Raw genomic sequence first — 15,142 nt, forward strand, 5'->3', positions numbered from 1 at the left:
AACCAACTTGGAGATGATCAGACTATTAATGCATGGCCTTTAATCATAAGAGCTTGAATGGAGCAATAAAGTTCCATTCAAGCTGGAAAGTCTGTATTAAATCTTCAAATAATTAAACCAAAGAAATGCTCTAGAAGCTTGTGGATGTGCTATTAAAACTATTGTATGTAGATGATTTATTGAAAATTTCTGTGTTTTATTTAATCATCCAGTATAATCCTATATCATAAGTACTTTTATAGTTTGTTCTATATATTGTCCTAGACATCTATGATGAAACACTCCAAGCCTTTCTGTTATTTCCAGTATTATCAACATTGTCTTGTTCATGAGCATATTGTTCACACAACCTTTAAATGAAAGGAACTCCATTCAGAGGTTATTGGGGCAATGAAAGAGAATTTTGGATATGTGGTACTGAGAAGTATGAGTAAAATATGAAAATGTTATGACTTGTCAAGAATACGGTATTAATTTAAAATATGTAAATACATACATGTGTTGTTTTGCTGTTCAGAAAGTATGTACAACAGAAAATAAATGACTCTAAGATATTAAATTTGCTGGCATTTTGTTTTTCCAGCCTGAGTCCTTTTACTCAGGAAAGACTTCTAAGAAGCACAACTGTTACAGACACTTTCCTTCACTTCCTGTTGTACCAACAGAAAGTAAGTTAAAACAAAAGAATTTTAGTTACTTTCAAAGTTTGGGGTCAGCTTTCTATTCAGGGCCCATGTCTGCATGGTGCTGAACACCTTCAATACACTTGGAAGTTAAAATCTGAATTAAGGCAGCTAAGAACATTGAAATAATTTCACTAGCTTTTCTCTGCACTCTGGTAGCCTAAGCTCCCATGAAACAGCAGATACTCCTTTTCTTTGTGAGGACCTGGGGTACACAAGAACCTACAGGTGCCCTCCATAGCTGTCTGTAGGGTGGGCCGTCTGCCTAAAACCTTTGCTCTGCTATCAAAGCAAACTGATATTAGCAACAAAGAAAATTCCTTACACCAAGCTCTGCAGATTGTAGAACGCATAATGTTGATTTCCAGGTTGCCACTTTCTAGAGTGATGACACACTGTGTAGCATTGGCATCTATCATTTATGCAGATAACCAAAAAAGAAATAAAAACACCCTAGAAATGAACGTCCAATGTAATGTCCAAGCTATATCTTACCTACTGGCAGTTTATGGTCACACTTGCACACTTTGCTCTGTCCCATTCTCACAGAAACCAGGGAAAATGTGAGGCACGTTCCTGGGAAAACAAGGGCAGACTTTATCCTCAGGACCTCAGAGCTAGGAATATCAAATTGTTACTACTTCACTTTTTACTCTTCTTTACCCTGCCCGCCTCCCACTGTCTGTCTTCCCTCTCACCTGAGGCTGCCAACTCTTTCATTTAGACTTCAGTCATGCAAACAGATAACTCTACATTCAGTCTGATAGAGGTGGCTGGGGACCATTGCCAGAGGAACAGCAGCTACCTCAACACCCCATTGGCGTTTCCGGGATGGAATTGTATGGAATTGTTCAGCTGGGGAAGGGACCTTCAAAGATCATCTGGTCCAGCTGCCTGACCACTGCAGGGCTAACCAAAAGTTCAAGCACATTACTGAGGGCACTGTCCAAATGCCTCTTGAGCACTGACAGGCACAGGGCACCAACAGCCTCCCTAGGAAGCCTGTCCCACTGTCTGACCACGCTCACGGTCAAGGCATGTCTGACCCTCCCGTGGCACAGCTCTGTGCCATTCCCTACCACACTGTGTGCTGGGAGCAGAGAGTGGTGCCTCCCTCTGCGCTTCCCCTCCTTGGGGATCTGCAGGGAGCAACAACACTCTCAAGGACCATAATATCCTTTTCATATTGCATAGCCCAGAACCACACACAACATACAAAGTAAGGCCACACCAATGCTAAGTATAGCAGGAGAATCACCTCCTTGGAGCAGCTGGCTACACTGGGCTTAACATCCCCCAAAATGCAGGTTGCTCCCTCAGCTGCCAGGGCACACTGCTGGCTCATGCCAGTCTCACTGCAGTCCCTGGCCCCTTTTTGCCAAGCTGCTCACAAACCACTCATCCCCAGCCTGGGCCTAGGTCCAGCACTGCTTCATCCCAGGTATGGGCAAGAATAATTATCGTCTTTTTACTGACCTTTTCAAGTGGATTATTGACTTCACCTGAAAAGAATAATTAACAGTCTTAAAAAGAGTTGGCATAAGCAGATGATGCTTGTTGTGGGTAGGACAAAGTTGCTGTTAAGGAGGCACTTTGTTGAGAAGTCAGGAACTCAGTTCAGCTCTCCCAAATTCTTTAGCTGTTTGTGTTAGCCATCGGATCATCCTTTCCTTCTGTTCCTTGGTCAGTACATTGTAGGTTCCCAGATTGTACTTGCACCTTCCATATTTTGCTGTTTCAGCCTCTGTAAGCTGTACATAGTAGCATAGTAGGGCTTGATTATAACTGTTATGTGATGTTGGCAGGATCAGTTTATTAGTAATTGTAAATCACCATGCCATTAGTTTAAGTGGCTACAAATCACTGTCTGTAGTACACGTAAATAAATCTAGTCAAACTAAACCAAGATCACAAGGTCACATCACAGAACTTCTCTTCTGTTCCAGAATAAATGATCATTCATAGAAGATGACTATATTGATACACAAGCCACTTCAATAAAGAAAATCAAAGTGCTAAACCAAATTGTCCCAAAAAAGATAATCTGTTCAGATAATTAAAGGCTCCAATTGTGCTATGAGGAAGAGGATTTTAATGGCTGAATTGTTGAACCAAGAGCCAGAACCCTGGAGACCTTTTGTACTTCTGCCACTTCTCTACTCTGTAATGTGTGTACTAACTGAGCAACCAGTCTTACCTCTGCCTTCATCAATGTATTTTTTTAATCGTTCTGATCAGAGAGGCCCAATTAGGGATTTTTTGTAGGGAAGTCAGCACAAATGGAATGGCTGAAGATCATATAAGCTTAAAACATAAACTAATGCACCCTGAATATCACAAGTTGAAGGCAACAATAGATGAATATATTTTAATTATGTATACAAATTCATTTTTATTTAATTTTTAATTCTGTATACAGAAACAGATCCTTCATGTTTCTTTCACTTGCAGTCCACTATTTCTGTGTAAAGTGTAAAATGTTACAAAACCATTATATGCTTTTCACGGGTTGAAATGAAGACACAAGTCACAAAGAAATAAAAAATTAAATCCACTCTTTTTGTAAAGATACCACTTATATGGACTTTTTCTAAGATGTTTAAGAACTGAGAGCTGTATTAGAGCCTATTCATTTCACAATTTCCACCAAATGTATAATACTTTGATCCCATTTTGGAATGATGAGTTTGGTAAGACAATGATTTTTATCATTTAGATTTGAGATGCAGCTGCTATTCAGTCTATGAGAAAATTTGAATGTTGGCTGCTTTTATAGAGTTAAGTCCAAGCAAGGCTCAATTCCAGACTTCTTGTTATTGCTCAAATGTTCTTCTTTATGAAAAAAAATAATCTAAACAAAAATCCACTAGTGTAAGCAAAGAAGAAATTATGGAAAGTCTGTGACGAAGATCTCCTCTTCTATTGCACTTACCTTACTGAGTCAGAATGGGTTGCAATGTTTAAAGACTGATCTCCTGTTGGTTATTAGGGCTCCTTAGGCCAAGTAATTAAAAAAATAAAAAAATAAAAATGTGTTTCAGGTCTTCACCAAAACAAAAGTTTTAATCAAGATGCCTAAAAAAAATATTTTGACAGAAGTGAAGTATATAGCTTCATTTGAGATATATTTTTATACTGCTTCATTTATTTAGTAAAATAAATACATGTTGAAATAAGATGCTATTTAAATAAAATATTTATATTCTTTAAATCTTCAAATTATTTTTTGTGTGTGTGTGTGTGTTTGGTTTTTTTTTATTTTAGAATTTTCTTCATTGTTATGGTTTTCAATCAGAAAATTGACAGAAAGATTCTGTCAATTTTACCCTAACATTGTATATTCTTAATGAATAAAAAGAGAGTTGGCATCAAAGTATTTTTTATGACGACAGGGAAGTTCATAAGATATCATAGCGCAGCCTTCATGGTCTTTCATTTTAACTCATCAAACAAGAAAGGACACAAAGAGTAAGAATTCAGAGAGACGGTGCATTTGTTAGGTAGATAGCCAATGGGAAGAATGCTTTCATATAAGTAATTAACACTCCAGTGCCCTCATAATTTCTCACTGCTCTTTAAAAAGAAGTTGAAAATACCTATTTTATACACATATGTACTTAAGAGAGATTTTGTATTTAAAAATCTGATACATTGATATGCCAATATATATCTTCTTTTTTTCTTGTTGTTTTTTCATTATTTTTAATATTGGTCTAATCAGAGGACAACTAAAATGAAATGCATAAAAATAAGTTTATAAACAATTAGTCTCAGGCTACAAAGACTGAGGTGATCACACAAAATGCACATTCTATATGGGTACATGCCTGATAAAATACAGCCATCATCATGCACTCCTGAAAAGTCACATTCACAGAAACTCATGTGATAATCAGCAATAGTGGAGTGCAAAGGACATCAGTTTTCAAAAACAGAGGAAAGATTTAGTGGCTTCAAGTTTCAGCATCCTTTCCCGAATACCTCCTCTGCTCTGACCCCAGCTCCTTGGCACAACCCATCACGTATGCAGTGCCACTTTCCCTCCCTGGGGCTGGCCAAAGAAGGAGCTCCCACCACACTGAAAACTTAGTGAAAAGTTTGGCTTTGTTTGTGTTGGCACTGAGAGGGTGGTTTGGAGCTGTTGATAAAATTGCTATTGTTGCAGACATAGTTAATCACACAAAGGAACTTTTAACTGCCACCAGCCTACAGGTCGGTAAAATTTTCATTTATGGTTACATGAACACAAAATCCAAGGCATATGGCTTATATAGTTTCGCAAGAATGAAATATCTCACATGCCTCGAAAATTACCTCAGCTGACATTTAGGGAAAAAAAAAAAAATCCTAAGGCTTTCTGCCAAATTTTATCATACACAACATGCTTGGCCAACAAAACACTCAGACAGCACGACAGCACTCAGTCCTGCCTCAGGATGTATCTTTGAATTCTCTCGGTAATCACTGTACTGCTATTTGCCAACTTTTCCTGAATTTGAAGCTTCACCTACACTTCCAAGAAACACAAGGACAAGGTATTTCTATCTGTTTTTAATGTTTTATCTTTACTAAAAGTCTTTCAAATGCTTTTCTATTAAAAAAATATATATATTCTTCTGTGCTCTTGGTTCTGTTATGTCTAGTAAGAGTTCCCCTTTCTCTTTCATTGTGCAGCTAACTTTGAAGGTCCTCCTAAGCTGTAAAAATATGTTGTTTCACTCCTTGAATCTCTGTATAGCTGAATATACTTATCTGATTGCAGAATTTTCTCTTTCAAAGTTATCTTTGCTTTTAAAATTGTTTCCAGAACTCAAAGGTTTCCAGAAGACATGATCCTAACTAGGAATTATTTATTAATAGTAATAGTGGTAATATAGTCAAAGAACATGGAAACTAATCTGAAATTAGTTCAAAGTAGAAAAAAAATATGTCATTATTTGCATAAAAGCAGGAATACTGGAATGCATTAAGGCTATAAACTGAAAACCATTCTTGTGGCTACTTGTCAATCAGCTTTAAATCAGCTTTAAATACTTCAAAACACAAAAGAAAATTGCCTTTGAAGAAGAAATTAATTAAGCAATTGCAAATGAATTGCATTTTCTCTCAAGAATAAATCTGGAGCTATAAGTTCATGTGGCTTGTAGCTTGTGGTAGCACTAGGGCTTTAGCTAGTAGACTTTGAAGAAATTTATCCCAGTAACACAAGCTCTACAGAAACTTCATGCACAATTGCTACCTGAACAAGTCAGATTTAGCTGTGGCTAAAATCTCAGTTGCAATGACAAGCAAATATTCCCAAAGTTTTTAATTTAGCCCACCATGGATGAATTTGGGACTCTAGCCCACATGTGCCATATGAAGTGCACAACCTGGCTGACAAACCGACTGATAGCAAGAAAATATCAGGAAATGGGCAAGCAAGGAAAACAAACATGTCTTTCTCCTCTATATTTAGTAATAGTAATAATTCAATTTACAAAAGGAAATGTTTAACTGGTGTCTTTCTACGTTGCTCTTGACATGTATTTTTGATATACAATGCTACAGATTTTCTTCTATTACTCTCCCACCATAGTCAGTCTCCTGCTATGACAAAGGTTAGACTTCTGCTTCCTTGATGCTGATCATTCATTCATTTACTCTATGCACCCTCTTTGCAGTTATAGATCCTCACAAATTATCTTAGATTGCATGAGATGGTTGGTGAACTCAGTGAACTCTGACTGCTGTGAGGGAAGGTGTGTAAAGCCATGGAGCTGTGCTAGTTTGAATTGCAGCCCAGCCCCCTGACAAGCCTGCCAGCTTGAGCATGGTTATGAACTCAAATAAAACTTGACTGTGTGCTTAATTCTACAGTAATGAAAAATGGTCTGTGCGTTAGGTACTGATTCGTATGAAGTGGAATATTAGTACTCTTTTAATTCCTTTCTCCACCACAGAGATATGTACTGCAAACTGCTCAGACAGACATCATTGAGGCTGTAGATATATGTAAAAGAGACAAACCCTGACCTTAAACGCTCTTTTCAGAAGCTCTATCCTTAGCTATCTCTTTGGTGTAAAAACTGAAAGAGCAGACACATAGCTGTAAGAGAAAGGTAACATTCAGGGCAACTGATTGCAAAATATTGTGTTGTGTTTTTTTTTTTAATGGTTCTTTTTTTATGACTGACACACTTGCCTTGCATATGAAATACAGAAATGTAAGATGTCGCCACAGACTCAGTAATCTCTTACCTACTGAAACAATTCTAAGAGTCAATGCCTGTAATAGACAAGATCCAGGTAATTTGGTCGTGCATGACAACACTGGGAGAATAAAGTCCCTGTAGGAGGCAGTGCTGGTAATTTGGTGGAGCTTCACAGGGGTATAATGTTTTATCCATGCTCTCATTCCTGCGCAATCTCACACTGAGTTACCATTACCACAAAGAAGCAGATGTATTTCCAATGCTATGAAACACTAAATGCTTTGGTGTCTGGGGTTGTCTCTCTCTCCAGCTGAATTCAGGTGGAATTTTTTGAACTGGAGCTGCCTCTGTTTAGACAGGAGAAGCACACTGAATTTGGAGCTGCAGAGGCATTCCCTCCAGGTAGGATTTTGAGCACATGGTGTAGGAGAAGTCAGTGTTTTATTATTACAACTGCTGACATTTGAGGGCAAAAAAAAATGTCTAATCTAGCAGTAATTTTAATCCCAAAGTCTGGGATGGAGGAACTGACAGAGAAGAAGAGAATGTAATTTTAACCAAACAAGTTACACACACAGACAGTGATTAGCAGTCCCAGACATGGCAAAACTGGCACCATCCTGCTAAAGTTATACATAGCACACAAAAGAGTATGAGAAAGGTCAGGACAAGTTGCAAGCCTTGCATCATGTCACCAGCATGACTGTCCCTACTCTCAGGGAGCTGGAATTCTGCTATTTCTGTTGCTTTCACCAGCCTGGAGGAGACATACAGAGTTACTTACACTAAACTGGTACATGCCTTCCTCTCTGCAACCTTGAACAGAGGCAACAAAGAGAGGAACTTTCACGGGATGTAGAGGAATTTCCATTGTTATCAATTTGTGAATATTTCTCACCATTGCCCACAAGAATCATGGATTGATCTAGCCTATACAATCAATAAGCACTAATAAAGAATTTCCAGCAGTTAAATATCTGTTACACAATCAATAGGAGACAACTTTTAGAATGTTATGGCTCTTTTTTGTAGTCCTTTTCTCTTGCTTTAAAGATGTTCTTCTGTTCATTTCAGAATTTTGAAAAATGGCTGAAAGTCAACTGAATGTTTCCTTCTCAAACCAGAGTGAAAACAAGAGCAACTTAACTAGCTGCCCAGACTTGAATGACTGGTGGGAAATCGTTTACTACTTAGTACCCAAGTACATCAACGCCATCTGTGTTATCGGAATGCTTGGAAATTTGCTTGTTCTTGTCGTTTACTCACTGTGCAAGGGCCCCCTGAAGACAGCTGATATCTACCTTATGAACCTAGCTGTTGCTGACTTTATCTTCCTCACATGCCTCCCTTTCTGGGCAGAGAATGTCAGAAACAAGTTTAACTGGCCATTTGGCAATTTCTTTTGTCGTAGCACCAGTGCATCCGTTCGCCTAAACATGTATACCAGCATTTACTTGCTAGTGGCAGTCAGCATGGATCGCTATTTGACTTTTGTTCATACCTTGACACACGGAAGGATACGGAACAAAACCATGGCCAAAGGGATCTGCTTGCTTACCTGGTTCTTTGGGATCCTTGTAAGCATCCCAGTCTTTACATTTCGGACTGTGAAACACTTTCCCCAGTGGAATATCTCAGCATGCATTTTAGACTTCCCCGACCCATTGTGGGCAACAGCCGAGCGCCTGGTATTCAGCACAGTGGGGTTTGCATTGCCATCTATAGCAATCATCTTCTTCAATTTCTCTACCATTCGCTCCCTACAAGAACACACAAGGGAACGAAGAGCACTCAGGACACAATATTGCAAGAACCACAAAGACACGAAGGCCACCAGGCTGATCTTCTTAGTGGTGCTGATGTTTCTTTTGTGCTGGACTCCATGCCATCTTTTTTCGTTCCTTGATGTATTATTCCAGATGGAAGTGGTCAAAGGCTGTTTCTGGGAAGAACTGCTCAACTTTGGCGAGCAGTTTAGTTCTACTCTGGCTATCACCAACAGTTGCATTAACCCTATAATTTACGTATTTGCTGGGAAATATTTCAGACAAAAGGCCTCAGAAGTTCTTTCACAGTTTTTCCCCTGTGTTTTTTTTTTGAGCTGGGTATCACTCAAAGAGAAGATTTCAACATGTTTCCAGCCAAAATTAGTATAAAATAATGATTTTCAGTTCCATCTTCATTTTGATAATTCAACTTATTTCAAATGGCATTAAAAGTGAACATGAATTGCACTGATCTAGTATTCACAGACTAAGTTAATTATTTATTAAAGTCAATCACTTCACTGATTATTTGCCCCGAGTTTGCTTTTCCTTTTCTGTGTTACCCATCCAAATGTATAACATGTGATACCAGAATTTTATACAAAATGATCTAACCTGTTTCATTAATTACTAGTGACTGGAAAGAAAAGCTCTTTGACAATGTATCAGAAGTCTGGTTTCTTTACAGAACACTATACATTGAAAAATTTACTACATTGTATCTATGATGACAACTATTATACCACCAGTAACACTATGCAAAATATTATAATGTGTATTACAGAGCAAATATGAGCTTAATCTCCAGATGACAACTGCAATTATAGAACAGCTCCCATTATTTTTAACAGTATTTTAAATGGTTTGTATTTTCAATGTAGCATACAGAAAATTTGAATAATTGTTTGTTCATTTCAAATGTATATGGTGCATAAATATTGTATAAGACACTGTACCACAAAGGAAGTGTATATGAGTTGTAATAAAAAGCAAAACAATGTGGTATCATTCTCAAACTCTGACAATTTTTTGGATCCAGTAAAATGTTACACAACCACTCATAAAGTAGGCAAGGATTCTTTTTATTTTCTGTACATGAAAATATCACTGATGAGCATTGACACTCTATTATTTTGGAATAGTTTTCATCTGAGACAAATCCTTAGAGACATACTTGTATTTTTATGAATCAAAAATAGTAAACAGCATAACATCCCATTCCACCATAACCTTCTTTTTTACATTATTTTGTCTTTTGTCTCTTTCCCTATCCCTTTGGGCAAGATCAATATATAGGTCAGTGATTAAAAATCCTTGCTTCTACCATGATATTAACTCTATTAATAGTAGTAGTAATAATAATTATTATTATAATAATGATAACAATATGCCAGACAGGAGATAAAGAAGAAGGATTTTTTTCTGTCACAGCCACAGTTGTAGAATAGACAATGCAGCTGAGATATCTGTTCCCATAACTGCAAAGCAAATATATGTGCAGACACTGGAAGAGGAAGAAAGGAGATGTATTTATAGGGAAGTCCATCCAGCCAGAGGGATACTGAGTGCAGAAATGGGCGTACAACCATAATGTTGTATAATGTTTTACTTACTTATTATAAACTCTATTCAGTCTTGTACTCACTGTAATGGAGTTTCCATTCTGAATATGGAATTAATCTCTTATTATAGAAATCTACCCATTCAACATGACAATAATATTAGTGCTCATTTTTAATGGTTTCTGGTGAGTTGAAAGTCTACTTCCTGCAATGATGGGTTAAGTGTAAAGGGTGGATTAAGGAGATCAGGGAGAAAAAAATCATTCACAACTTTATTAGCTTCACTCTTTCAGTGACTGGTTGTTTGTTTTTTTTTTTCATATAAATGTGAGACATTAGCAATCACAACAGTATTGTGAAGTCCAGTGAGTCATTTGAGATAAAGAGCCTAATTCCAGTCCATTTTAAAATATTGCTCACACCATTTGTTTCATACAACCCTATCCGAAGCCTTAATTCAAATAAACTCCCAAACAGAGATATAGCCTGAAGGAAATAAATAAATAAATAATGGGGAAAAAAAAAATGAAAAAAAAAAGTGCATAAACAGAAGTGCCATTTCCCCAACATGCATGGGAAACCTTAAACAGGAGAAGTATCTTGTATGCACTAACTCTTGTCCATGTTAAGCATTGTACACAAATAAAGGGAGACACACTTCTAGATCACTGTGTTGTTTTTATAGAATGAACTTATAGACTGAAAATCTGACTGAAATCCAAAATTCATGAAAAGTGGTCCATATATTTCCATACAAATGTGACAAGGACCTTTGTGAAAGTGCTGCTTCTATTTTACACATGCACAACCAGAAGAAAAAGCATCTGTAAGTTAAGTACTGCTTTAAACAGTACTGAACAGGGTCTTGCAAATCAATGGATTTACTCTACAACTCAGAAGTAGGCAAAATGGTGGCTTCCTGTGGTGGAGTGACTGCATCAGTTGACAAGGAAAGACTGATTGATGTCATCTACCTGGACTTCCGTAAAGCTTTTGACACAGTCCCAAATGACATCCTGATCTCTAAATTGGAAATATAAGGATTTGACAGGTGGATGGATGGCCACAGCCAAGACAAGAATCAGGCTGGGAAAAGGGGGCTGTGGATGGTGTTTAATGGTGAACAGAGAAATATCTCTGGGGCTGGGAGTCAGGAAATGAAGAAAAAGACTGAAGTGGGGAGAAGGCAACTAGCAGCATCTCCTTCAGTCACTTCCTGATGTGTGGAGGAGAACGGAGGTGACGGTGACCAAAAGAAAGCACTGAGGGAGTGCAGGAGACAGGGACTGGCTGTATCCAGATACACAGCAGGAATCAGCATGTGTACAAAGGGGAAATGGCTTTGACAAGGAACTGGGAAAGAGCTGGGACCTGCTAGGCAAGACAGAAAAGGATAGGCAGATGGGACAGATGGGCCTCAGGATGGGCCTTCAGATATTTTGTTCTCTTCAACACACACACACAAAAGCCTGCTGATGAAACTAAAAAAGTAACTGCATTAAAATAAAATTAAATTTATCAAATTATGAATTTAAGGGCCAGGAAATGTTTAACCGAAGACCATCCCTAGAATCTCAGTGTGGCCTCCCTCAGTGTATGAGTTATAATACAGTTTCATGACTAAGCTTTGACTTTCCAACATTGCAACTTAGCCACTTCTGATTTAGCTTTGTGTCACTCTGCCCTATGTGGGAGAGAAACACACTTACAGAAAACAAACAGTGCCCTCAAGAAACTAAACCGTCTTGTCTTGTATACTAAACACAAACTATAGTATTGGCAACATACATCTCGCCATGAATTTTACTGAAAGAAATCTTTGAAACAACATATAATTAAATTGAAGAATCTGCTGCCGTGAGATTGTATGGAGACAAAGAAGTTTAATAATCAGAACTGGAATGGTTAGATGAAGTTCTAAAATAACAGCAATTAGGAAGAACATTGTCATCAGTGCAAATATACAATATAACATTCCCCTTTGTAGCACAGTAGGAAGCCTGACAAACAGTAGAAACCACCCTCAGTCACTGGCAAAGAGAAGTCAAAACAACTTCATCACAGAAGAGTAAGACAGGGTTTTGGGTCCAGCACGAGGGCAGAAAGAGGGCAGAAGAACCAGGGTTTCCAAAAAAGTCCTACTCTGTCAGCTCAGTATACATAGAGAAAAGCTGGAAACACAGAGCCCCAGGCTGGACAAAGCAACAACAATTCATTTTGCTCTACGTGAATTTGAAACTTGAAGGCAAAACCAGCTCACCTGAGGAGAATGTCAGCTTATCTCAGTTATTCTTTTGTGTTAACTGATTTGTTCTTTGAGTTTTCAGTAGTTACTGTTTGTTTCTGAGCCTTTTTCACACATACCTGAGGGTCAAATCCTGAGTATCTGAGCCTACTAGAGGAGGGACCTGCCCTCCTAGCACCGTTCCACAGACAGCCCTTACAACCAGTATGATTCTCCTTGGTGCAGAATGGATCCATTTAGTCACAGGTGTCATGCCCTACTTTAATTCTCTCCAGAACACACTGCCTTACAAATAGCCATCACACTGAGCAACAGAAAATGTTAGCAAAGCTCTGCTCCAGTGCAGGAGGGAGCATCTCCTCCGTTCTTTCCTTGTTTTGTTGCTGTCACAAAAAAAACGGGGGGGGGGGGGGGAGACATAGTCTTGCTGGATGAATTCACTCTGCTGGTGCTCAGAAAAAGCAAATCTTTGACCGATTCTTGAGTTTCACCTTGGTAACTAAGCATGACTTGAAGAGGTCCAACTGCCTTTCAGGGTTACATACCCATGGGCAGCAGTGGTAAAAAGGGACAAGTCTGCTTTCGAGTTTTGCTTCTCAATTTCAGACAGAGCAATAGAATCCGATCCACACAAACTACTTTGGCTATGCTGTTATCACAAATACAAGAAACCCCTTGGGCCACCAAGCAGTAGACATGGGAGGTTGTTAAATGATATAACAAAAAACAGCAAAAAAGGCTTAATTAATTCAAAACTTTCTACCTTGAAAGCAGAAGTGTAGCTGGTTGCAATTAGTAGTACAGGAAAACATCTTAAGAAGCAACTGCTCAAGAAATCTTCTGCCATCTTAATATTGTGCACTCTGGGTTTATTCCAGCAAAATCTTCCCTGTCTACTAGCTGTATTTTCTTACAGGAGATGAGGCTTATTCTCCATCATCACTCTAATCTACAGCTACAGCTGGGAGAGATATTTTCCTCTGGGAAGTAATTCACACATGGAAAAGTTCACATTTGTTTTCAAGCATTGCTATTTATCTGTTTCAACTTCTACACAGCAAATCCCCAGCCACACATTAAGAATAAAGCCAGCCACCATCACTCCCCACAGGATGAGATGGGATAAGTCTCATATCTATCACACAAGGCTAACTCAACAGATTAACTACAAGGTCCAAACCTTGAAAAAACTCTTCAAATTGTCACTGTACCTTTTTGCTGTCTGGACAAATGTACATGTCAGGTAGCTATGGAGTGAGAAATGCTTATCATTTAGCACTGAGAGAAGGATAAAAAGCAATATTTAATCTGTACACTCAAGCACTCCTTATCTGGGCAACAATTTTTTTCTATGACATTAGAGGCCAAAACCTCACTTGAGGTACTTCACAGTAAATTTAAATTAATGGAGCAGTCCTGACCAGAGATAGCAACTTCGAGTCTGTATATCAGTACACCACTATAAAGTTATAATAATTTTTCCGAAGTGAAAAAATATATAATAGGTGAGACACTTTGTCTCTGTGCATTTTAGTTTTTCTGCTATGCTTTTTAGCCATAAAGCTTCTGACAAAAACCTTTCTCACATGGTAAAACTGTTGGTATATACTATAGAAGTTATGTGGAGTGGTGGGGATTTGATTTTTTGCATCACAGATCATGATAAAGTGAGATGCTCATTAAACACCATTTTGAAAAATATACATAACTTGCAAAAGAAAATCAAGATTTGATATTAAGTCTAATAAATGGAAAGGCAGCTGAGACATTAAAAAAAAAAAAAAAAAAGGAAAAGCAGGAAAAAATATAAAGATCAGTCTGCCTATTTTACAAAACTTTAGTTAGTCTTCACAAGAAGCACTGAGCTTCTGAGTGAGGCTTCTTGCCAATTTTTCGTAACACTTATCTGCTGGTTGCATGCCAGCTTCCCGGCATGGATGCCAGTAATTCACACACAGCAAGAACATAAAATCTCTCTGACGTGGCAAGTAGTAGTCAGACAATGGGTAACAATGAGTCTGATGGGAATTAACGCCCTAGAAGTATCCTTATGTTTTGGGCATTATTGTAGAAAAATGGGAATATACTGGAAGAACCCAAATTATTTGTGAGAGGATGTTATGATGGTTAGCACAGTTTTGGCTCATTCTGTCTTGCTTCAAACATTAGGATCAGAAGGGCTGAAAAAAAAAAAGAGATCTGCAACTACAGAAAAACTGCTTTGTGTAGTGCCATCAAATACATAACCAGGCAAACTTTCTTCTTGCTAGGGTTATGGGAGAAAAGGAATACCCTGGTTTATTTTTTAACAGCTATTTCACAGCTGCTAAGCAATAAACCATCACCTATCATGAAAGAGGCTATCTTTGCAAGGGGGAATTAACCATAGCAGAAGATTAATGTGACAAAATGAATAGCAGATATATGGGAACATATGTAGAGTGTCATTTGTCAACGGTAGCAAAATCCCTACAACCAGTCCTAGGGGTACTCTTCATGTCTTGATAATAAAGGAGAGAGAAGTAAATTCAAGCTAATGGGAAAATACCTACCAGAAGCAAGTTCCAGAAAAGAAAGTTTCTCTTTTATAAAGTGACTTTTAGATGTGCATACTAGAACTGAAGCTTTGCACATCCTAAAGCTCAAGGCAATTCCTTGCTAAATTGTCACTGCAGATCAAGGGTAACATTCA

General features: G+C 38.0%; 1 protein-coding gene across 1 annotated transcript; it reads left to right on the forward strand.

The window, feature by feature from the left end:
* Positions 1 to 7,962: 7,962 nt before the first annotated feature.
* Positions 7,963 to 9,033, forward strand: BDKRB1 (bradykinin receptor B1; the record flags this gene model as incomplete). The annotated part of the gene is made up of 1 exon (XM_084287998.1): positions 7,963 to 9,033. The coding sequence occupies one exon, from the start codon at positions 7,963 to 7,965 to the stop codon at positions 9,031 to 9,033; it is 1,071 nt and encodes a 356-aa protein (XP_084144124.1).
* Between the last annotated feature and the right edge of the window lie 6,109 nt (positions 9,034 to 15,142).

This window comes from Netta rufina, assembly GCF_964035555.1.
Source record: "Netta rufina genome assembly, chromosome: 5".
Classification (NCBI taxonomy): Eukaryota; Metazoa; Chordata; class Aves; order Anseriformes; family Anatidae; genus Netta; species Netta rufina.